The sequence below is a fragment of the Salmo salar genome, chromosome ssa01, assembly GCF_905237065.1.
Source record: "Salmo salar chromosome ssa01, Ssal_v3.1, whole genome shotgun sequence".
NCBI classification, from domain to species: Eukaryota; Metazoa; Chordata; class Actinopteri; order Salmoniformes; family Salmonidae; genus Salmo; species Salmo salar.
The window spans coordinates 162,228,203-162,253,187 of record NC_059442.1 but is presented as its reverse complement, the minus strand read 5'-3'; the positions used below and the strand labels follow the sequence as shown (position 1 = coordinate 162,253,187).

At 40.7% G+C, this 24,985-nt stretch overlaps 1 protein-coding gene across 1 annotated transcript; it reads left to right on the top strand.

The window, feature by feature from the left end:
- The first annotated feature begins 9,965 nt into the window (after positions 1-9,965).
- Positions 9,966-24,684, top strand: LOC106571217 (uncharacterized). The gene is made up of 10 exons (XM_014144011.2): positions 9,966-10,081; positions 18,268-18,567; positions 18,781-19,107; positions 19,397-19,508; positions 20,302-20,396; positions 20,635-20,675; positions 21,882-21,968; positions 22,870-23,004; positions 24,040-24,091; positions 24,492-24,684. The coding sequence occupies exons 1-10, from the start codon at positions 10,024-10,026 to the stop codon at positions 24,521-24,523; spliced, it is 1,239 nt and encodes a 412-aa protein (XP_013999486.2). The 5' UTR covers positions 9,966-10,023; the 3' UTR covers positions 24,524-24,684.
- Positions 24,685-24,985: the final 301 nt, after the last annotated feature.

Sequence of the window (24,985 nt, the reverse complement as noted above, 5' to 3'; positions counted from 1 at the left end):
GGGTACCCAACATGAACTCGCGCGCCAGGTGTCTAATGGGACATCATCGTTCCATGGCTCTTGTTCGGTCAGATCTCACAGTAAAAGACCCAAAACACTTTGTAAAGGCTGGTGACATCTAGTGGAAGCAATAGGAAGTGCCAAAATATTCCTCAGCCCCTGTGTTTTTCAATGGGATAGGTTTAAAGTCAATACAACACATCAGGTATCCACTTCCTGTCAGAAAATGTCTCAGGGTTTTGCCTGCCAAATGAGTTCTGTTATACTCACAGACACCATTCAAACAGTTTTAGAAACTTTAGAGTGTTTTCTATCCATATATAATAAGTATATGCATATTCTAGTTACTGGGTAGGATTAGTAACCAGATTAAATCGGGTACATTTTTTTTATCCAGACGTGCAAATGCTGCCCCCTAGCCCTAACAGGCTAGGGTAACGTCAAGAGGTTAAATTAGAGCTATTTTCTGGTAATTGTCTTGGTACTACGTGCCTGATTTTATGACTCCGTTCAATTATAAATAGGGTTCTTTGCGAGGAGTCTACATCATTTCAATAGCTTTGGTGGTCCAGTGGTATAATTCTCGCCTGCTACACAGGAGGCTCGGGTTCGTTCCCCAGCCTATGCACCAATTGATTAAATCTGGGTTTCTGATTGTAATTCAACTATTGATATGTTTTGCCTGGAAAGATACGGTCGTTAGTGTTTGTTTAAGATATAAACTGAACGTTTTAATAGCTTGTTGAAGTTAAATTGAAAGACGTTCATCCAAAAGAATAGCAAGGCGATTTCGATGTAATACGTTGTCTGTTGCCTAAATGGTCTGCTGAAATTACATATTGAGAATGGAGTCGTATTTAAATAACTGAGTCGCAGAAGAGACAGTTACCTAAATCTAATGAATCCTAATAATAAGCGCATGTTCAATAAAGTACATATAACCATTGAGGAAGCTTAAAATGAATGATTGGAGGAAGTACAATGGAATTATCATTATTATTAGGTTTTGTTTGTAGTCAATGTCTGGGGTTCTGAATCAATGTAGTATAATGAATGCTGACCAAGTGTTTGTGTTTTTTCTGGGAAAAGGAGTGTTTCATTGTCTCTCTTTGGAATGTTTCCTGGGGCTATAATCTTGGAGGGAGCGAGTGAGATAGAGGCATATTTCTACCAAATTGAAAAGGCCTGGAAATGTTTTGTTTGTTTTTAACTAGGGTTAGCAAATACCCACACACAACAAATAGTGTATAACTATTTGTTGGTGTTTTTAAAATACTATGTTTGGATTCGTGTGTACTATTTCTTTTGGGTTTGGTGAGATTTCCATTTGCTGTAGGGCTGCGATATCTTAAAAGGGCATGCACACACATGGAATTTTAGAAGTTTATTTTCTGAGTTTTAATTAAACACGTTAATTATTTTGATAAGGGAATGTTCTGGGAACCTGGGATACAACATGTAGAAAATGTTTGACGTTTTTCTTTAAAAATGTGTCTAATATAGTAAGAAAAACTTCTTTGAAGGGGTGGTATGACTTTTGACCTTTATCAGGGTTTTCCTTTGTGGTCTGATCAGCCTCATTGGAAAGCCATTTGGATGGAGAATTTAAGGTCATTTGTAATACTGATTTTAAGGTAATTTGTGTAATTGATAATTATGATGGAGTTTAAAGTTCTTAGACATATTTGTAATTTGAACCAATGAGAAGAAAGAAAGGGCATAGCCTTGGACTAAGGGTAGGCTTCCTTAAGTCTATTTTCCTATGACCATAAGGGTACAATCATTTTTCTTTGTGGAGTTGTTCAGATTAGTGATTTTGATCTGATTATGTTATTTGAAGCTAAGTTAAGTTTTATTTTCCCTTAGGTAGTCTACTTTTGTTGTATACAGTGTAAGACATTTAACACAACAAGGCTGTGAAATTGATATAATAGTATTATTATAGTTGTTGAATAAGATTATAAAGTTAGCAAGAATAAGTTGAATAATGTTAGACTTAGGTTAAGTATTTAGGACATATTCTAAGCCAACAGGACAGGGATATATGACATCTGTGGAGATCCAGGATCATTGAGAGTATCGAGATAAACTTAATCAAATATGTAATGATCTTAGAGATTACTTCCATAGACATGTTGATTTTTCTAACATCCATGAGTGCAGACAGGGAGACAGTGAGACATTTAGTCAATATTTGGAAACAGAAACCATATTTGATATTGAATGTTATGAGAAAGAGCGACAGACAGATAGAAGGAAGGGCAGACGGAGAAGTCCTCCCCCGCACGGCTGAGACCTTGATGGTTTGGGAGTAGCAGGAGGAGAGCAAGATAGAGAGCAGATGGTTAGAATCTCATAATAAGCCAGGATTGAGAGGAGATAGAAGTGACACAGAATGGGTATATAACAGTTACTGAGTGGAGACCAGAATATGTTTAGTAAATTTGCTAGGAAGAGATATGATGATTTTGTTGAACGTAGTTGTTACCCTAACTAAAAGGGGAATGAAAGCTTAGTTGGTTTCTGGAACTAAGGTGTTAGACACTGAACCATTGCCCAGAAATTATTCTGCACAGCAGGCAGAAATAGTAGCATTGACTAGAGCCTGCGAAATAAGAAAGAAGAGAAAGGTTACTATTTACACAGACAGCACATATGCATTTAAAACCATACAAAGCAGCACAGATAAATATTAAGATAAAACAAATGACAGAGAATTGTTACAGGACAGCCAAGAACGAACGCCCCAGGAGGAATTGGATATGTGGAAAATGAAAAGGGCAATCCTACAAGATAAGGTCTGACATAAGGATAATTTACTAATTTTACCAAAGACAATGTTTAATATTGACACATGGGCAATATTGACACATGGGCGGAGCCATGGGAAGGCCCATACCAGGTTCTGTTAAACCACCGCCTTTGCCATTAGAATAGCTGAGAGAGTCACTTGGGTCCATGTTACCCACTGCAAAAAGGTATGTACACATACAAGCACTGCTGATCACACACAGAGTTAGGAGAAGAACCGAGTACCAACAGGGTCCGGGGATTACCTCCTTAACGAAGATTCCCTATCCCGACCGTTCATCACTGTGTGTGCTCATAGAGGTGTGAGTATGGGGTGGCACCTAGCAGACCGACTAAGGGCAGGAGAGGGTTGGCGGTTTTTGGGAATATTAGGGACTCTTAGCTGCATCAAAGTCTTGGTAATCTTTCTGATACATTCAGATCCACCACCTTCCGGTACTAATTATATGACGCCGTTATCATTGATAAGAAGCAAAAGACAAACAATATAAAATACTGACCATCAAGGACGAGTTAGTTACAGAATAAGGAGTCAAAGAAGGTCAAGATGTAGGATCTAAGGTAAACATTAAACAATTCCCTCGGAAAGCAAATAAATTCACGGGGATTGAGTTGGCCAGATTGAAGTACAGGGCCAACCCTCCTCGGTTCACTTTAACTCCTGATGAGTACCAGTGTTATAGATACAAGAATGGCACCAAGAACTTAGGTGATTTTAATGTCTGTACGGCAATTTTTAATGTGACTGACTTAGGTTTGGAAGTTCAGGAGAAAATTCTTAACCTCACAGCACCTATAACTGATGTATGGTGGGCTTGTACCAGCATAGGACACATACGATAGACACTACCAAAAGGGTGGTTAGGAACTTGCGCCCCGATGTTATAGGTCCAACCAGTTCGAGTTAGTCATCAGAGGCCAGTTATAGGAGGCTGAAGTAGGCACAGGAGGCGTTTTGACCAGGATGGGAGTAGCTTTGTCTAGATGGATGCAATTGGCATCCCCAGGGAAGTTCCAGATGAATACAAAGCTATGAATCAAATAAGTGAAGTCTTTACCACTACGTTCTTTTGGGGTTTGACAATAAATAAAAATGTGGATTAGATTAATTACATCTATTATAATCAACAGGGATTCATGAATGAAACTGGGGATGCAGTAAAGGGGTTCTCTGACCAATTATCCGCCACTTCCCTCATGACCTGGCAAAATAGGCTGGCTCTCGAACAGAAGGTTGGGGATGAAATATACTTGAAGTTGTATGGAAGGAATCTGGAAAGGGTGGGTGGGGTATGGGTTCCTGGGGGTCTGGTTTGACACTTGAATGACATGAGTGGAGCATATTAACAGAGTACTTGTCAAAGGAAAGAAAATATTGAATGTGATGCGTTGCTTGTCAGGAATGGAGTGGGGGGGGCCAGATATAATGGCTTTGAAAATTATATATATTGCGCTGTTAAGGTCATCAATGGATTGTGGAAGTATAGCATATGGATCAGCAGCTAAAACATCTTTAAAATAGCTTGATGTTAGGCCCAAGCCCCTAAGAACATGTTTTGGAGCACTTAGGACCCCTCCGGTGGCAGCGATGCAAGTAGAGTTGGGAGAGATGCCATTAAAGTTAATAAGAACAGTGGTTAAAAATAAGTGGCAAGAGTTGAGGAACAGGGAGAGAAAGGGAAGACGCCTGTATAAGATCCAGGAAAAGGTGGGGGCAGGGTGGTCCTCAGACGAGAGAGAAGGGAGGAAAGTGTAGTCACAAAGCTGAGACTGGGTGTGGACTACTTTTGTAAAATAATGTTTTTTTTCCGCCAATTAATAAATAATGTATATTGTTTTTTATTCCGATTTTTCGGGTGGTGCTGCAGCTATGTCTACGCACTCTCCTCCTCTCACCTTTTCTCTTTGCTTGTGAACTTCAGTGCAATACATTTATAAAACCAAATGCTTACCTTGACTTGGAAGAGTTCCAATGTTGGATACCCATAGCCAGCTAGCTAACATAGAATCCCACTCTGTTTGAGTTGGGTGTTTGAGTAGGCTAAACTAGCTAGCTGCATTTGCTAGCTAAGTGAAAGTTTTAAAAAATACAACAAAATCTCTCTCTCTCTTCCTTCTTTTTAATTTTTGAAAGAAATTGATTTGTTCAAAACTGTTCAACTATTTTCTTTCTCTCTATTTGAGTCAACTACTCACCACATTTTATGGACTGCAGTGCTAGCTAGCTGTAGCTTATGCTTTCAGTACTATTCATTCTTGGATTCATTCTTGGATTCTTTGATAGGGTGGACCACATGTCAGTTCATGCTAGAAGAGCTCTGATAGGTTGAAGGACATGCTCCAGAAGTTGTCATAATTACTGTGTAAGTCTATGAAATGGGGAGAGAACCATGAGCCCCCAAACCACCACACAAAGTACCAACACTATGACCAGTGAGTAGAGAGCAATCAGATACTGTAGAATTAAGTATTAACCTGGTTTTATCCAGTCCAACTGCTGAGCCTGTTCAGACTGACAACACAGTCCAAGGACCTGAGGGAGGCAAGGAGAAGGACACCATGAGGTAATTATCACTCATTCAGCTGTATTTCACACTTACTCTTCCAAATGGATGATAATAGAAATATGAAGAAAGGTAACATTTAAGGGCACTAACACACCCTCCTGAAATGTTTTCACACTGAGTTATAGAGACACTGTTATAGAGACATTTACCACTTCCTCTCACCTCTGTGGTTTGTTGAAGTAGAAGCATTCTGTTCTTGTATGGCAAAGTTTCACACATATAAGGTGTGAAGGGCTGAAAAAATATTTCCTTTTAGTTATAGGAGCACAAAAGGGTCATAAAAAAATCTTAATATCTTAGATGTGCTAAAGACAATATTTTACAATAAACAGTCTTTCACCATCAGTTCCATAGATCTAACAGTCCTACTGATTCCTCTCGGCAGGTTGTTGTTGGTGATATCTGGTGTCCCAGTCACATGAAGATGAGGACGCATCAATTCAGTCTACAAGTGTAGACCTAATGACAGTCACAGACTGTCATTACAATACACTTAGGTGTTTTATAACCTATGTCACTGTTTGGATGCTGGAATTATTTTGTGATTGGGGGAATGTTCGTGGGTAGCCTGCAGGATTACCTTTTTGAAGTGATTGTTTGACAATCAGACGAAAACATCATGACTGGTCGCATTTCTGCCACATTAAATGGTGATGCATATTATAATTGATATGACAAATCTTTACCAGTCCTAGGCTACTAAACCCACAGAGATCATATACTGTATGTAAATAATATGGATTGTGTATGTAATTCTATGATTACACCCCTGGTGAAAATATGATGATTATTTTCATATAAATCCTTAGCTCTTCTCTCAAGGCATAGAAGACCCTCATTGTCCCCACTGTGTTTGGGTTGGTAATAATTTGTAGAGTGGCTTTATGTTCCCTCAACCTGCATTGTTTCACCATTCTGAATGTCTAATGAATCCATATGTTCTTCTGAAATATGAACACAGAAATACTGGACATTTCTTACTTTTATTATGATGGCGATTTGACAGTATAACAATCATGGTTTTGAATTGGACTTGTATTTTTTCTGGTCTCAGTCTTGCTTCGGTCTCCCCCCGGTCTTGGTCTTGACTCGCTTTAGACGGTCTCGAACACAACACTGCTGTTATCACTATTTTTGTTGAAGTTGACATGAGGAATGTTGGTATATGTTTACTTTCTGTTCTCTATACATCATATCATCATTATGATATTTGTGGTCAGTTGTTAGGAAAAAAAACACTAGATCACTCAGGACCTTCTTTGGTGTCTGTACCTCTGTGTTCAGGTACTCTAGAACTCTTTGTGGACCAACAGGAGGTGACTGGAGTTGGAGGGAGTGCCATTGTACATTGTTACTATAGTGACATTGGACATATAGATTGGTCCAGGATTGGTGGCAGTGTCTCCTGTGTGGAGAGGCATTCTGGGAATATAGATGGAACATTAGTGACCCTACAGCTGACCACTGATGCCACCAGAAGAAAAGTCTTAACGTTGACTATGAGTGGTCTGAAGATGAAGATCAATGTTTTTCACAGTAGAGTTTAGGGCACAAAAACACCCTCCTTAAAGATTCTCACACCAAGTATAGGCCAACACACTTCCTCAGACTCTGCTATAGAGACATTTACCATCATAGAGACAGAGACATTTACCACTTCCTCATAGCTCTGTGGTTGTAGAAGTAGCAGCATTCTATTCTTGGATGGGCACTTTTCACACATAAAGGGTGTGAAGAGCTGAACAAATATTTTCCATTTTGTCACAGCAGCACAAAAAACATAATAAAAAAAATATATAATGAAAAAATGTATTTATCTGTGATATTTTATGGAATGTATTTTGCAATAAACATAGTCGTTCATCATCAGTTCCATAGATCTAACAGTCCTACTGATTCCTCTGGGCAGGTTGGTGGTGGTGATGATATCTGGTGTCCTAGGTACATGGAAGATGACTACACTACCACCTTCAATGATCCACACTCAATGATCACACTCACCTTGTGCAGTCAAAATCATCACTGCCGCTGCAAACTATTAAATGCCTCTTGAAAAATGAAGTCTTCCCTTAACAATTCCCCTGAAGAAAATGTCTCTGGTGAGTCAAAGGGACATATTACTTCTGCCCAAATGCATTGTTTCTGAGTTGTGTGTGTTTGCAAGCACTATATATGATTGAATTGTTAATGATTGCGCATACATTAAATACATCTATTAAAAATGTAACACCCAATATGTGGAAATCAACATATGTTCACCCCTACAAAAGGACGGAGACCCTTCAGATGTGAATAACTATTGCCCTTTTTCCAAGCTACCTAATCTGGTCAAAGTCTTTGAATCCCTAGTGAACTCTCAGCTAAATACATTCCTACTTGAAAACAACCTCCTGTGTGGGGTTCAGTCCGGCATAGTTGGCGACAAACAGCTGCTCAAAAAAATAAAGGGAACACTTAAACAACACATCCTAGATCTGAATGAATGAAATATTCTTATTAAATACTTTTTTATTTACATAGTTGAATGTGCTGACAACAAAATCACACAAAAATAATCAATGGAAATCCAATTTATCAACCCATGGAGGTCTGGATTTGGAGTCACACTCAAAATTAAAGTGGAAAACCACACTACAGGCTGATCCAACTTTGATGTAATGTCCTTAAAACAAGTCAAAATGAGGCTCAGTAGTGTGTGTGGCCTCCACGTGCCTGTATGACCTCCCTACAACGCCTGGGCATGCTCCTGATGAGGTGGCGGATGGTCTCCTGAGGGATCTCCTGCCAGACCTGGACTAAAGCATCCGCCAACTCCTGGACAGTCTGTGGTGCAACGTGACGTTGGTGGATGGAGCGAGACATGATGTCCCAGATGTGCTCAATTGGATTCAGGTCTGGGGAATGGGCGAGCCAGTCCATAGCATCAATACCTTCCTCTTGCAGGAACTGCTGACACACTCTAGCCACATGAGGTCTGGCATTGTCTTGCATTAGGAGGAACCCAGGGCCAACCGCACCAGCATACGGTCTCACAAGGGGTCTGAGGATCTCATCTCGGTACCTAATGGCAGTCAGGCTACCTCTGGCGAGCACATGGAGGGCTGTGCGGCCCCCCAAAGAAATGCCACCCCACACCATGACTGACCCACCGCCAAACCGGTCATGCTGGAGGATGTTGCAGACAGCAGAACGTTCTCCACGGCGTCTCCAGACTGTCACGTCTGTCACGTGTTCAGTGTGAACCTGCTTTCATCTGTGAAGAGCACAGGGCGCCAGTGGCGAATTTGCCAATCTTGGTGTTCTCTGGCTAATGCCAAACATCCTGCACGGTGTTGGGCTGTAAGCACAACCTCCACCTGTGGACGTCGGGCCCTCATACCACCCTCATGGAGTCTGTTTCTGACCGTTTGAGCAGACACATGCACATTTGTGGCCTGCTGGAGGTCATTTTGCAGGGCTCTGGCAGTGCTCCTCCTGCTCCTCCTTGCACAAAGGCGGAGGTAGCGGTCCTGCTGCTGGGTTGTTGCCCTCCTACGGCCTCCTCCACGTCTCCTGATGCACTGGCCTGTCTCCTGGTAGCGCCTCCATGCTCTGGACACTACGCTGACAGACACAGCAAACCTTCTTGCCACAGCTCGCATTGATGTGCCATCCTGGATGAGCTGCACTACCTGAGCCACTTGTGTGGGTTGTAGACTCCATCTCATGCTACCACTAGAGTGAAAGCACCGCCAGCATTCAAAAGTGACCAGAACATCAGCCAGGAAGCATAGGAACTGAGAAGTGGTCTGTGGTTACCACCTGCAGAACAACTACTTTATTGGGAGTGTCTTGCTAATTGCCTATAATTTCCACCTGTTGTCTATTCCATTTGCACAACAGCATGTGAAATGTATTGTCAATCAGTGTTGCTTCCTAAGTGGACAGTTTGATTTCACAGAAGTGTGATTGACTTGGAGTTAAATTGTGTTGTTTAAGTGTTCCCTTTATTTTTTTGAGCAGTATATATATTTAAGCAATAAGGCCCGAGGGGGTGTGGTGTATGGCCAATATACAATGGCTAATGGCTGTTCTTAGGGAAAAAGCAACGTGGCGTGCGTGGATACAGCCCTTAACCTTGGTATATTGGCCATATACCATAAACCCCTGAGGTGCCTTATTGCTATTACAAACTGGTTACCAACGTAATTAAAACAGCAAAAATAAATGTTTTATCATACCCGTGGTATACGGTCTGATATACCATGTCTGTCAGCCAATCAGCATTCACAGTTCGAACCACCTAGTTTAAAAATGTTCTTCTTGCACCTGAACTTCTGACTCCATCTCAACTTTTGCTGCTGAACACCAACTAAAAAGGCTGCTGGGTAGTTAACAATATACTTGATTTTATTTGATATAAGATATACAAATGTGCTAATTTAATAAAGTAATCATTTGTAGAGCCTTATGTTACAACTAGTTGATAGAATGTAATAGTTTCTATCTGCCACTGAGGGAGGCATATACACTCAAACAGAAGCAGGAAGAGAGTTAAAGACAGCCATTGCTATTAGGAAGTTCAGTCATTCTCTTTGGTCTCTTGGTCCTTGACACACACATTGTGCATTTGTACCATATAACATACGGAGACACAGACCCAGAAATGGCTTCTCATCTCTCCCTCTCCCTCCTCCTCCTCCTCATCTTCTCCAGACTCTCAGGTAAGGGTAACAAGTTCTTTAGGGGGAAAATTATGTGGGAATTGGCAATGTGGTAGACACAGCTTGTCCCATAAATTAATCGTAAAATTGAGGATTAACTGATAACTTCAAAACAAGCATTCTGAATAATGTAGAGAACCTGATTGAACTATCTATCAATCAACATGTTGATATGCTCCAACAAGAATCATACACATCGAAGCGAACAAGAACAGATCTCTCCTCGAGTGAAACTGAAGGGAAGCCACCTTCTAAACTTCCAAATGTAACAATGGAAGAGGAGGTTTTTATAACAATGGTTTACAGCAATAATGGGTTTACAGCAATAAAATAATGGAAGAAATATGAGCTGAAAATAAGTTATTGAAAACGACCGTGGACTCCCTAAAAGCCATCAACTAGATTCAGCTGCGGCCTGATCTTTTCTTGAGTGGATGGTCAGAGGGCCGGAACATAATTACAAGATGCCGAAACAGATGACTAAAACATAATCACTTCAAACCTTGCTTACATGTGTATACAATCACATATATCTCTCTATTATGCATGGTAATACTATGGAACAGATATCCAAAATTAAAGTCACTTTGAGCTGATTTGCTGGTCTCTTTACAGTCTCTAAATACATTTTGTTCAGAAAAATTGGGGGGCAAACTGGGTAGGGAGCTGAAGAACACACCGTTCTCTATTAATGAGCATTTCCCCCATGAAATAGTGGAGAGATGATGTGCCCTACTCCACTCTCAAAAGGCTCTGAGCAGATACAGTGCATTCGGAAAGTATTTTTCCACATTTTGTTACACTAGACTTATTCAAAGATGTATTAATTAAATACAAATCCTCATCAATCTACATACAATACCCCATAATGACAAAGTGAAAATAAGTTTTTAGACATTTTTGTAAATGTATTGAAAACATAAAACATAAATGCCTTATTTACATAAGTATTCAGACCATTTTCTGTGAGGCTCGAAATTGTCTGTTATACTGTGCTGTCCTTTTGGCCGATGTGAATCGTAACAAATAGAATTTAAGATAAAAGAATATTGACAGCTCTGTGGTGCTACAGTAGGATAGGATGAAGTATTGATAGAGGAGGATGGTTAATAACCTGTCTAGGTTCTCTACTGGAGTAGGACTATATGATCCTATAACAATTGGTATCACTATCTTTTTGACACCATGTAAACAATAAATCTCCATCTCAAACATGCAAAGGAAATATTATTGTTCTGATACACACCGGCAATTTGGGTTAGGTGTGTAAACGGGTTCTGTTAACTCCGCTAATGCACGGCTGGCTGGTTAACACTGTGTTAAATGTTACAGCTTTGTTCTAAAATTGATTAAATTCATTTTTTCCTCATCAATCTACACACAATATCCCATAATGACGAAGCAAAAACAGGTTTTTAGAAATTTTGCAAATATGTTAAAAATCCCCAGAAATAACTTATTTACATAAGAATTCAGACCGTTTGCTATGAGACTCGAAATTGAGGTCAGGTGCATCCTGTTTCCATTGATCCTTGATGTTACTTCAACTTGATTGGGGCCCACCTGTGACCAATTCAATTGATTGGACATGATTTGGAAAGGCACAACTTCTGACGGTGAAATATATTCCTGTCATAGGAAAAGAAACTCACAAGGGGTGATGACATTAAATAATAACAATTAATTAAAATGTTCCAGTCCACCTAAAAAACTGGAGGCCCTTACATTTCAGTGTTGTTATCCAAAATGCATAGCACATAGAATTAAAATGGTGTTGTTGGATATTATTCAATCTGATCAGACAGGTTTTTTACATAGACAATACATTGGAGATAATATAAGAACAGTAAATAATAGAACACAATGAAAATTCTAGTAAGCATTTAATACAGTACGACTCTAATATATATATAAATGCCTGGACAATTTTAATTTTGGAGAATCTGTTATACAATGGGTGATAGTTATGTATAGTAACCTTAGGTATAAAAGAATAAATAATGGCTACTTCTCAGAAAGTATTAAGCTGTCAAGAGGACTAAAACAAGGTTGTCCACTGCTGGCGTATCTATTTATGATGGCGATCAAAATATTAGCTATTAAAATCAGATCCAACAATAATATAGAGGGGCTAGAAATCCAGGGCTTAAAAACAAAGGTATTATTGTACGCTGATGACTCAAGTTCTCTTAAATCTGCAATCTGGATCCCTGCACAGCCTCATAGAGAATATAGATAATTTTTCGAACCTCTCTGGATTACAATGATAATTAAGCATTGGATCCCCCAAAAATACCACTTTTACATTACCGTGAGGGTAGAAGCTGTGTAGAAGCCTCTCGGACGTAGACTTGGCGATACGGTACTGCTTGTCGTGCGGTAGCAGAGAGAACAGTCTATAACTAGGGTCTTTGACAATTTTTGGGGCCTTCCTCTGACACAGTGTGGTACAGAGGTCCTCCTCCCTATATGCTGTCTCGCCATTGTTGGTGATCACTGTTGTGTCATTGTCAAACTTAATGATGGTGTTGGAGTCATGCATGGTCGTGCAGTCATGAGTAACCAGGGAGTACAGGAGGACTGAGTGCACACCCCTGAGGGGCCCCTATGTTGAGGATCAGCATGGTGGATGTCTTGTTTTCTACCCTTCAGGAAGTCCAGGATCCAGTTGAAGAGGGAGGTGTTTAGTCCCAGGCACCTTAGCTTAGTAATGAGCTTTGAGGGCACTATGATGTTGCTGAGCTGTAGTCAATGAATAGCATTCTCAATTAGTGTAAGTGTTCCTTTTGTCCAGGTGTGAAAGGGCAGTGTGGTGTGCAATAGAGATTGCATCATCTGTGGATCTGTTGGGGCGGTATGCAAATTGGAGTGGGTCTACAGTTTCTGGGATAATGGTGTTAGCCATGACCAGCCTTTCAAAGCACTTCATGGCGACAGACGTGAGTTCTACGGGTCTGTAGTCATTTAGGCAGGTTACCTTAGTGTTCTAGGACACGGAGACTATGGTGGTCGGCTTGAAACATGTTGGTATTACAGACAAATTTTTTACATTTTAGTAATTTAGCAGACGCTCTTAGCCAGAGCGACTTACAGTAGAGAATGCATACACTTCATGCATTTTTTTTTTTTTTTTTACTGGCCCCCCCGTGGAAATCGAACCCACAACCCTGGCGTTGTACACACCATGCTGGCGTTGCAAACACCATGCTCTACCAACGGAGCCACAGGGAAGCTACTCACACAGGGAGAGGTTGAAAATGTCAGTGAAGACACTTGCCAGTTGGTCAGCGCATGCTCGGATTACACATCCTGGTAATCCGTCTGGCCCTGAGACCTTGTGAATGTTCACCTGTTTAAAGGTCTTACTCACATCGGCTGCGGAGAGTGTGATCACACAGTCGTCCGGAACAGCTGGTGCTCTCATGTATGTTTCAGTGTTACCTGCCTCGAAGCGAGCATAGAAGTAATTTAGCTCGTCTGGTAGGCTCGTTTCACTGGGCAGCTCTCAGTTGTTATTCCCTTTGTAGTCTGTAATAGTATGCAAGCCCTGCCACATCCGACGAGCATTGGTAGTATGATTCAATCTTAGTCCTGTATTGACGCTTTGTATGTTTGATGGTTCGTCGGAGGGCATAGCAGGATTTCTTATAAGCTTCCGGTTTAGAGTCCAGCTCCTTGAAAGTGGCGGCTCTATCCATTAGCTCAGTGCGGATGTTGCCTGTAATCCATGGCTCTTGGTTGGGGTATGTACTTACAGTCACTGTGGGAACGACGTCATCGATGCACTTATTGATGAAGCCAGTGACTAATGTGGTGTACTCCTCAATGCCATCGGAAGAATCCCAGAACATATTCCAGTCTGTGCTAGCAAAACAGTCCTGTAGCTTAGCATCTGATTCATCTGACCACTTTTTAATTGACCGAGTCACGAGTGCTTCCTGCTTTCATTTCTGCTTGTAAGCAGGAATCAGGAGGATAGAATTATGGTTAGATTTTCCAAATGGAGGGTGAGAGAGAGCTTTGTACATGTCTCTGTGTGTGGAGTAAAGGTAGTTTAGAGATTTCTTTCCCTCTGGTTGCACATTTAACCTGTTAGGGCTAGGGGGCAGTATTTGCACGGCTGGATAAAAAAATGTACCCGATTTAATCTGGTTACTAATCCTACCCAGTAACTAGAATATGCATATACTTATTATATATGGATAGAAAACACCCTAAAGTTTCTAAAACTGTTTGAATGGTGTCTGTGAGTATAACAGAACTCATTTGGCAGGCAAAACCCTGAGACAGATTCTGACAGGAAGTGGATACCTGATGTGTTGTATTACCTTTAAACCTATGCCATTGAAAAACACAGGGGCTGAGGAATATTTTGGCACTTCCTATTGCTTCCACTAGATGTCACCAGCCTTTACAAAGTGTTTTGAGTCTTCTGGAGGGAGATCTGACCGAACAAGAGCCATGGAACGATGATGGCCCATTAGACACCTGGCGCGCGAGTTCATGTTGGGTACCCTCGTTCCAATACGTTATAAAAGAGAATGCATTCGTCCACCTTGAATATTATTCATGTTCTGGTTAAAAAGGCCCTAATGATTTATGCTATACAACGTTTGACATGTTTGAACGAACGTAAATATATTTTTTCCCCTCGTTCATGAAGTGAAGTCCGGCGGGCTTAGATCATGTGCTAACAAGACGGAGATTTTTGGACATAAATGATGAGCTTTTTTGAACAAAACTACATTCGTTATGGACCTGTGATACCTGGAAGTGACATCTGATGAAGAGAATCAAAGGTAATGGATTATTTACATAGTATTTTCGATTTTAGATCTCCCCAACATGGCGGCTAGTCTGTATCGCAACGCCGTATTTTTCTGGGCGCAGTGCTCAGATTATTGCAAAGTGTGATTTCCCAGTAAGGTTATTTTTAAATCTGGCAAGTTGATTGCGTTCAAGAGATGTAAATCTATAATTCTTTAAATGACAATATAATATTTTACCAATGTTTTCTAATTTTAATTATTTAATTTGTGGTGCTGACTTGAATGCCGGTTATTGGAGGGAAACGATTTCCTGAACATCAACGCCACAGTAAAACGCTGTTTTTGGATATAAATATGAACTTGATAGAACTAAAAATGCATGCATTGTCTAACATAATGTCCTAGGAGTGTCATCTGTTGGAGATTGTAAAAGGTTAGTGCATAATTTTAGCTGATTTTATGGTTTTGGTGACGCCTGTCTTTGAATTGGCACAACATTACACACAACTCTTGTAAATGTACTGTCCTAACATACTCTAAATTTATGCTTTCGGCGTAAAACCTTTTTGAAATCGTAAAACGTGGTTAGATTAAGGAGATGTTTATCTTTCAAAGGGTGTAAAATAGTTGTATGTTTGAAAAATTTGAATTTTGACATTTATTTGGATTCAAATTTGCCGCTCTTGAAATCCACCTGCTGTTGATGGAGTGCACCACGGGTGGGACGCTTGCGTCCCACCTAGCCCATAAAGGTTAACATGCTGATAGAAACTAGTTAAAACAGATTTAAGATTCCCTGCATTAAAGTCCCCAGCCACTAGGAGCGCTGCTTCTGGATTAGCATTTTCCTGTTTGCTTATGGCGGTATACAGCTCATTGAGTGCGGTCTTAGTGCCAGCATCGGTCTGTGGTGGTATGGAAACAGCTACAAAAAATACAGATAACAACTCTCTAGGTAGATAGTGTGGTGTACAGCTTATCATGAGATACTCTACCTCAGACGAGCAAAACCTCGAGACTTCCTTAGCCTCTCTGGGCTAGGCGGGACGAATTCGTCCCACCTACGTAACAGCCACTTGAAGCCTGTGGCGCGATTTTCAAAACCTTAAAAATCCTATTACTTCAATTTCTCAAACATATGACTATTTTAAGACAAGACTCTCGTTAATCTAACCACACTGTCCGATTTCAAAAAGGCTTTACAACGAAAGCAAAACATTAGATTATGTCAGCAGAGTACCAAGCCAGAAATAATCAGACACCCATTTTTCAAGCTAGCATATAATGTCACAAAAACCCAGAAGACAGCTAAATGCAGCACTAACCTTTCTATGATCTTCATCAGATGACAACCCTAGGATATGTTATACAATACATGCATGTTTTGTTCAATCAAGTTCATATTTATATCAAAAACCAGCTTTTTACATTAGCATGTGACGTTCAGAACTAGCATACCCCCCGCAAACTTCCGGGGAATTCGCTAACATTTTACTAAATTACTCACGATAAACGTTCACAAAAAGCATAACAATTATTTTAAGAATTATAGATACAGACCTCCTCTATGCACTCGATATGTCCGATTTTAAAATAGCTTTTTGGTGAAAGCACATTTTGCAATATTCTAAGTACATAGCCCAGGCATCACGGGCTAGCTATTTAGACACCCGGCAAGTTTAGCACTCACCATAATCATATTTACTATTATAAAAGTTTGATTACCTTTTGTTGTCTTCGTCAGAATGCACTCCCAGGACTGCTACTTCAATAACAAATGTTGGTTTGGTCCAAAATAATCCATCGTTATATCCGAATAGCGGCGTTTTGTTTGTGCGTCCCAGACACTATCTGAAATGGTAAATCAGGGTCTCGCGCATGGCGCAATTCGTGACAAAAAAAATCTAAATATTCCATTACCGTACTTCGAAGCATGTCAACCGCTGTTTAAAATCAATTTTTATGCCATTTTTCTCGTAAAAAAGCGATAATATTCCGACTGGGAATGTCCATTTAGCTAAACAGAGGAAAGTAAACAAAGCTTTCGGTCGACGCGGGCACGAGCCTGAGTCTCACAGTACTGTAACCAGCCACTACCCAAACGCGCTACTTTTTTTCAGCCAGAGCCTGCAAAGCCACGATTCAGCTTTTTACCGCCTTCTGAGACCCTATGGCAGCCGTAGGAAGTGTCACGGGACAGCTAAGATCCTCACTCTTCAATAAACAGAGACAAGAAGAACGACACCTTGTCAGACAGGCCACTTCCTGAATGAAACCTTCTCACATTTTTGCCTGCCAAATGAGTTCTGTTATACTCACAGACACCATTCAAACAGTTTTAGAAACTTAAGGGTGTTTTCTATCCATATGTAATAAGTATATGCATATTCTAGTTACTGGGTAGGAGTGGTAACCAGATAAAATCGGGTACGTTTTTTATCCAGCCGTGTCAATACTGCCCCCAATCCCCAACAGGTTAAATATAGTGCACCATCTGATGTTTACAAATATACATAGACCTCCACCCCTTGTCTTACCAGAGGCTGCTGTTCTATCCTGCCGATGCAGTGTGTAACCCGTCGGTTGTATGTTAATCATGTCGTCGTTCAGACACAACTCTGTGAAACATAAGATATTACAGATTTTAATATCCCATTGGTAGGATATGCGTGACTTTTTCTCGTACAATTTCATTTCCAGCGATTGTGCGTTGGCCAGTAGTATGGATGGCAAGGTCAAATTAGCCACTCGTCGGCGGATCCTCACAAGGCACCCCGATATCTTTCCACAATATCGTTTCCGTCTCTTTCTCCCGCGAATGACGGGGATGAGGGCATGTTCTTGTGTCTGGGGTTAATCCCTCTCGTCTGACTCATTAAAGAGAAAATCTTCATCCAGTTAAAGGTGAGTAATCACTGTTCTGATTTCCAGAAGCTCTTTCGGTCATAAGAGACGGTAGCAGAAACATTATGTACAAAATAAGTTACATAAAATGTGAGAAAACAAACAAAATAGAACGGTTAGTTAAGAGCCCATGAAACGGCAGCCATACTCTCCGGCGCAATCTTAATGAATACTGGATAAGGTTAAGTACTATCTATCCAGATGTAATGTATATCTAATAACTATATGTTGTTGTGTAACTACTGCGTAACAGAAGTGCCATGTATATAAGATATGTCTAGAAAGTAAAAGTAACATGAAAAATCTGCATAAACAAAGTTATTTTTGGATAGCCCAATAACAAAAAAAACTTTACATGTTTCTGTGAAGTGCTGATGTTGAGGTCAGGGACTGGGACTGGACACATGCTGAAACTCTGAAGATGTGTGTGCTATAGTCCAGATTAAATGTAATTTTCATGCTATGAGAATTTGCTTGAATTCCAATCTGAGGTGTTCTCTGTTGTGTCTACAGGTGCTTATCGTGTGTCTGTGAAGACAGGAGGCTCCACCACCATCCCATGTCGGTATGATCTGAAATACAAAACACATGTGAAATACTTGTGTAAATTAGATTTTTTGAAAAGATGCTCCCCTGATGTACATACTGAGAGCATACATAAGGCCTCAGTCTATGATGACATCAAGAAGCAAACCTTCACTGTGACCATGACTGATCTGGAGCCAGTGGACTCTGGACTTTACTGGTGTGCTGTGGAGATCATTGGTGGATCAAATGTCATGATAGAAAGATTCCAACTATTTGTCACTGCTGGTAAGGTCCTTGTAACTATTCCATGTGATTACATGACTGGTGTTTTGGTTACATTTACTGGTTTCACTATTAAGTTGACATATGGGATGTTGGTATATGTCTACTTTCTGTTCTCTATACATCATATCATCATTATGATATTTGTGGTCAGTTGTCACAAAAAAACACTTGATCACTCAGGACCTTCTTTGGTGTCTGTACCTCTGTGTTCAGGTACTCCAAAACTCTATGTGGACCAATGGGAGGTGACTGGAGTTGAAGGAGGGAGTGTCATTGTAAAATGTTACTATAGTGACACTGGAAATAGGAAGTGGTGGTGCAGGATTGGTGTCAATTTTTCCTGTGAGAGGAATTCTACGACTATAGAGACCAGACAGCAGACCACTGATGCCACCAGAGGAAACGTCTTAACGGTGACTATGAGTGGTTTGAAGATGGAGAACACTGGCTGGTACAGGTGTGGAGGGGGAGACTTTATGATGCCTGTTCAAATCACTGTCAGACAACAAACCACCACACAAAGTACCTCTACTATGACCAGTGAGTAGAGAGCAATCAGATACGTAGAATTAACTATTAAGCTGGTTTTATCCAGTCTGCTGATCATCTGAAACAAATTGGATTGTAACCTGATTAAAAGCTTTTGGGAATAATTAGTGGTCCTACCACTGGTTTGAACTCAACAGTACTAAGTTAAAATCCACGTTGGGGTAAATGAAATAAGCTGGACAAGAAGGTCCTATTTTAGCCATAATTTCTTGTACCAGTTCAGTCTACCCTGTGTCTCTGGTACACCAGTCATAATACCATTGTTGTTTTTACCTCACAGCAACCCAAGCTCCAACCACTGAACAATCCTCTTTCTCTCCAACTGCTGAGCCTGTTCAGACTGACAACACAGTCCAAGGACCTGAGGGAGGCAAGGAGAAGGACACCATGGGGTAATTATCACCCATTCAGCTGTATTTCACACTTACTCTTCCAAATGGATGATAATAGAAATATGAATAAAGGCAACATTTTCTGTTGTTCACACTAGAGTTTAGGGCACAAATACACCCTCCTGAAATGTTTTCACAACGAGTATAGGCCAAGACACTGTTATAGAGACATTTACCATCATAGAGCCATTTACCACTTCTTCATATGGTCACGTCCTGACCAGTAAAAGGGGTTATTTGTCATTGTAGTTTGGTCATGGCATGGCAGGGGGTGTTTGTTTTGTGTGTTTTGGTTTAGTTTCTATGTTTTCTATTTCTATGTTTAAATCTAGTTTTCTATTTCTATGTTGGGTTTTTGGCAATGACCTCCAATTAGAGACAGCTGGTTGTTGTTGTCTCTAATTGGAAGCCATATTTAGTTGTGTTTGTTTCACTTGTGTTTTGTGGGTGGTTATTTTCTGTATAGCCTGGGAGCCTTATGGAACTGTTATCGTCGTTTGTTTATTTTGTTTAAGTGTTTTCTTTAAATAAATTAAGAAGATGAGCACTTTTCCCGCTGCGCCTTGGTCCAATCCTTACCATGCCTATGACACATATCTCTGTGGTTGTAGAAGTAGCAGCATTCTATTCATGGATGGTCAAGTTTCACACATAAAAGGTGTGAAGAGCTGAACAAATATTTCCATTTGTCATAACAGCAGAAAAAAAACATCATAAAAAAAGTAATGATAATCTATTTCTCTGTGATGTTTTATGGACTGTATTTTACAATAAACTTGTCTTTCACCATCAGTTCCATACATCTAAAAGTCCTACTGATTCCTCTGGGCATGTTGGTGGTGGTGATGGCTGGTGTCCTAGTCACATGGAAGATGTGGAGAAAGCATAGTAAGTATTCATTCTATAATGACTGTAATTTAAAAGTAATACGTTTGATTTTGTAGATATTTTCATGAGACAATCAATATTTTCCTTGAATAGAACTGTATTAGCCTATGTTATAACCAATGTAACTTGACATAAGAGGAGGAGACTCAAAAGTATAACTCTTCTATGATGAATGTATTCAGTATTATTCTAGTGTATCTCAGAGGTCTCTAATACTGCATCTCTTTCTTTATTCCAGAGGACAATAAGGCCATGGACCAGACAACAAACACCTCAGTGGTAGGCTACACTCATGTTCCTCTCATCTGACTCAAGGCCTTGTGGGTAATCCACTGTCTGTGAAAAATGAAAGACATGGCCATGGACAGGACATCAGATGGACTTAAATCACACGTTAACTCTTCAGCAACAGCTTCATGTCCATTGTAACTGTACAATTTAACCATGTTAACTCTATATTTACAGTCAATGTTACATACCCAGGACTGTTGAGACAGTGTGATGTCAGTTTGTCAAAGTGGTTTACAGTGTAGAGCTAATAATAGGATATGAAGAACAGTCACTGGTTAAAGTACCACTCCAGATATTTCTGAACTATTCCAGTTGAAACATGATATTCCAAGTATAGGTACAGTAAAGTACACATACTTAAAGGTAAAAAATATATTCTGAGTAAAATAGTAAAATAGTTTGTAGGCGTAATTGCAAAATTCAAGGTTTTGCAGTCCTTCTGGGAAGAATAGATAACCAATTGAGGACATCATTTGTATAGTAATTCAGGTGATAAATGTTGTAGGGAGGCTGGAGTGGGTCTTTCAGGTGATTTCCTGGTCAGCTTCGCAGACATTGTTGGCCTATGTTGCTTCTCTGTCCTGTTCCTATTTGACCTGGTATGGTATGCCAGCAGCATTCACCCCTGCATCCCACTGCTGGCTTGCTTCTGAAGCTGAGCAGGGTTGGTCCTGATTGGTCCCAAGATGGGAGACCAGATGCTGCTGGAAGAGGTGTTGGAGTTGCCAGTAAAAGGCATTATTTCCTCTGGTCTAAAAAAATATCCCAGTCTTTCGGATGGGTGTCCTGACTCTCTGTGGTCACTAAAGATCCCATGGCATTTATTGTAAGGATAAGGGTGTTAACCCTGGTGTTTTGGAAAAATTCCCAATCTGGCCCTCATACCATCATGGTCACCTAATCATCCCCAGCTTACAATTGGCTCATTCATCCCCACTCCTCTCCAATGGATCTACTCCCCAGACTGTTTCTGTATATGAGAATGTGTTCTCAGTCAACTTACCTGGTAAAATAAGGGTAAAAAAAAATACCTGACTGATACTGTGCTGTTTGAGAGTAAGAAAGCTCATATCGCAATGTTGTTAAAACAAATACATGCCTTATATTGTGGATTATGTAAATGTACAAGGTATCTCATACATGTAGACTGATGATGAGTTTTTATCATTAACCCCCTTTGTGTGTCTCTACCAGCAGGACCCATTTCCTGACCATGGTGATGATGTGACGTACAGCACTGTTGTCACCAAGAGGAGGAACCAGCTAAATGTACAGACCAAGGTAAGGCTGCTTTTCTGATCACTATGATGTTAATAGATTAAGTTGTAGCTGTGTTGTACTGTCGGCTATGTGGCAGACTGGTGCATGAGGATAAATTATAGATGAAGTCACATATTTGTGAGACACTGAACATGTGTTATGCTGTAAACGTTTTGGAGTTTTATGTCTTCATCAAATAAAATGATATTTTATTGGTCGCATACACATATTTAGCAGATGCAGGTGTAGCAAAATGCTTGTGTTTCTAGCTCCAGCAGTACAGTAATATCTAACAATTCACTACAGTACACACAGATCTAAAAGGAAAACAATGGAATTAAGAAATATAGAAATATTAGGATGAGCATTGTTGGAGTCCGGAGTATAACAACTTCTTTGCTCACTTTGAGGACATACATTATCATTGTTGGTAATCAGGCCTACTACTGTTGTGTCATCTGCAAACTTGATGATTGAGTTGGAGGTGTGCATGGCCACACAGTCATGGGTGAACAGGTTGTACAGGAGGGTGCTGAGCACACACCCTGGTGGGGCCCATGTGTCGAGGATCAGCATAGTGGAGGTGTTGTTTCCTATCTTCACCACCTGGGGGTGGCCCCTCAAGAAGTCCAGGACTCAGTTGCACAGGGCTGGGTTCAGACCCCAAGCTTAATGATGAGCTTGGACGGTACTATGGTGTTGAAGGCTGAGCTGTAGTCAATGAACAGCATTCTTACATAGGTATTCCTGTTGTCCAGATGGGTTATACTCTGAGGACGCGGCTAGGGATGCGTCTGGGCTGGCAGCCTTGTGAGCATTAATGTACCTATTTCCGTGTGTTTCCAAGCTGTAGCCTACATTCCATCATCACAAATTGTCCCTCTTCACCTCTCTACCTGTGTGTGTCCCTCCTTTATTCTAGGTAGAACCTGATGATAATGTGGTCTACAGCTCACTAGCCCTACAGCTGGACCCATTTCCTGCCAAAGGTGATGATGATGTGAAGTACAGCAGTGTTGTCCCCAAGAGGAGGAACCAGCTAAATGTACAGACCAAGGTACTGTAAGGCTGATATTCTGATCACTATGATGTTAAAAGATTGACAGACTGGTGGGGTTATAGATGAAGTCACATATCATAATCAGGTTTATTGTCCTACAAGAGGAACATCAGGAAACAAACAACAGTCAGACATAAATAGCACCACCCACCTGCCCATAGGAGGAAGATCCATGGAACTGTTTAGAGTTGTGATGGTCCCTGGGATGAAACTCCTCCTGAAGCTTTCAGTGAGACATTTAATAGTCTATCTCTGACCTGATGGGAGAAGATCAAAGCAGTGGTGTAGTGGGTGGTCTGGACTGGAGATCATGTGGTGGGCTTTACTCTGGATAGCTCCTTCATTAAGAAGGGAGTGTTTTGGAGTGGGGAGTCCAATCAGTTTAGATGCGGTGTTGGTGATCCTTAATAGTTTATTGTGGTGTGAGACTGTGAGCATGTTGTGGTAGCAGATACTTCAGTAGATGAGTAGTGGTGATGATGCTCTGGTAGACTAGCAGAATGAGTTTGGGTTTGACAGACAGCTTGATCAGACGCCTGATGACAAACCGACGTTGCTGGAACGTCTTTGTTATTTCAGTGTTGTGTTGATCAAAGGTGAGCTTGTGGTCTATTTCAATTCAGAGGTATTTGAATGAAGGAATCATCATTTCAACAGCTGTTACAGGTTTTTTATTTGCAAAATTCAGTGGTTATTTATTTTGTTGGAAACGTTGAGATCCAGGAAGTTATTGTGGCAACATTCATTGACTTGGGTAACGGATGATTGATATTGCTGGAAGGATGGCTGTGTCGTCAGAGTACTTGAAAAAGAGGGTTTATGGTTTGTGCTTTGTCATTGGTGTATAGGGTGTAGACACTGAAAATGTGTTATGGTGTAAACATTTTGGAGTTTTAATGTCTTTATGTATCTCATCCAGTTTCAGCTATTCTGCAACAAATGGTTGAAGTGTTTCCAAGCTGTAGCCTATATTTTATCATGACAAATAGTCCCTTTTCTCCTCTCTACCTGTGTGTCCCTCCTCTCTTCTAGGCAGAACCAGATGATAATGTGGTCTACAGCTCACTAGCCCTACACCACACAGGTAAGTGTTGACTTCTTTTGTCTGTCATGGACATGGCTGTGGGGGGGAAGGAGGTGCTGAGAGAATATTTTCTCCCTGCGCCGCTGTCCACTATTTTTATCTGCTCATACAGGAGTAATAAAGGCCCAGTGCACTGATTTTGAGGGGGAAAAATCATTTGCAGAACATTATTTTGTTTAATTGCAGCACCCCTACTTCCCACGGCTATGCTCAAGTACCTACACAGATGACGCTAATCTCTCAACAAAGAAACAGATAAGACCATACATTACTACTGTATGTGTACAATAGATCACTAATTAGTCACACACTTTTTATCCTTATCATACAGAGAAGCTGACTACATTGTTATTATTTCTATAACATGCCTGTATTGTGCGCCAAACTACTTTCTTTCCAGCAGAGGGCAGCAACACAGCAGTGACTGACTAGTGAAGATCTTGGTCCCAAAGAGTCCTTATCCTGGAAGGACATCCCACTCCCCCTCCTGTGTCACAACATGAGTCATGACTATCTATCTGCCTCCAACATGCTTCTTCCCACACCTCCTAACCCACCTGTCTCCTTGTTGTGTCCATTAACTACTGAAGACAGTCTGCTGTGCTTGTTTTGATTATCACCACATACACTATATATACAATAGTATGTGGACACCCCTTCAAATTAGTGGATTCAGCTATTTCAGCCACACCCGTTGCTGACAGGTGTATAAAATAGAGCACGCAGCCATGCAATCTCCTTAGACAAGCATTGGCAGTAGAATGGCCTCACTGATGAGCTCAGTGTCTTTCAACGTGGCACCGTCAGCTCTGCCCTGCTAGAGCTGCCCCGGTCAACTGTAAGTGCTGTTATTGTGAATTGGAAATGTCTTGGAGCAACAACGGCTCAGCCGCG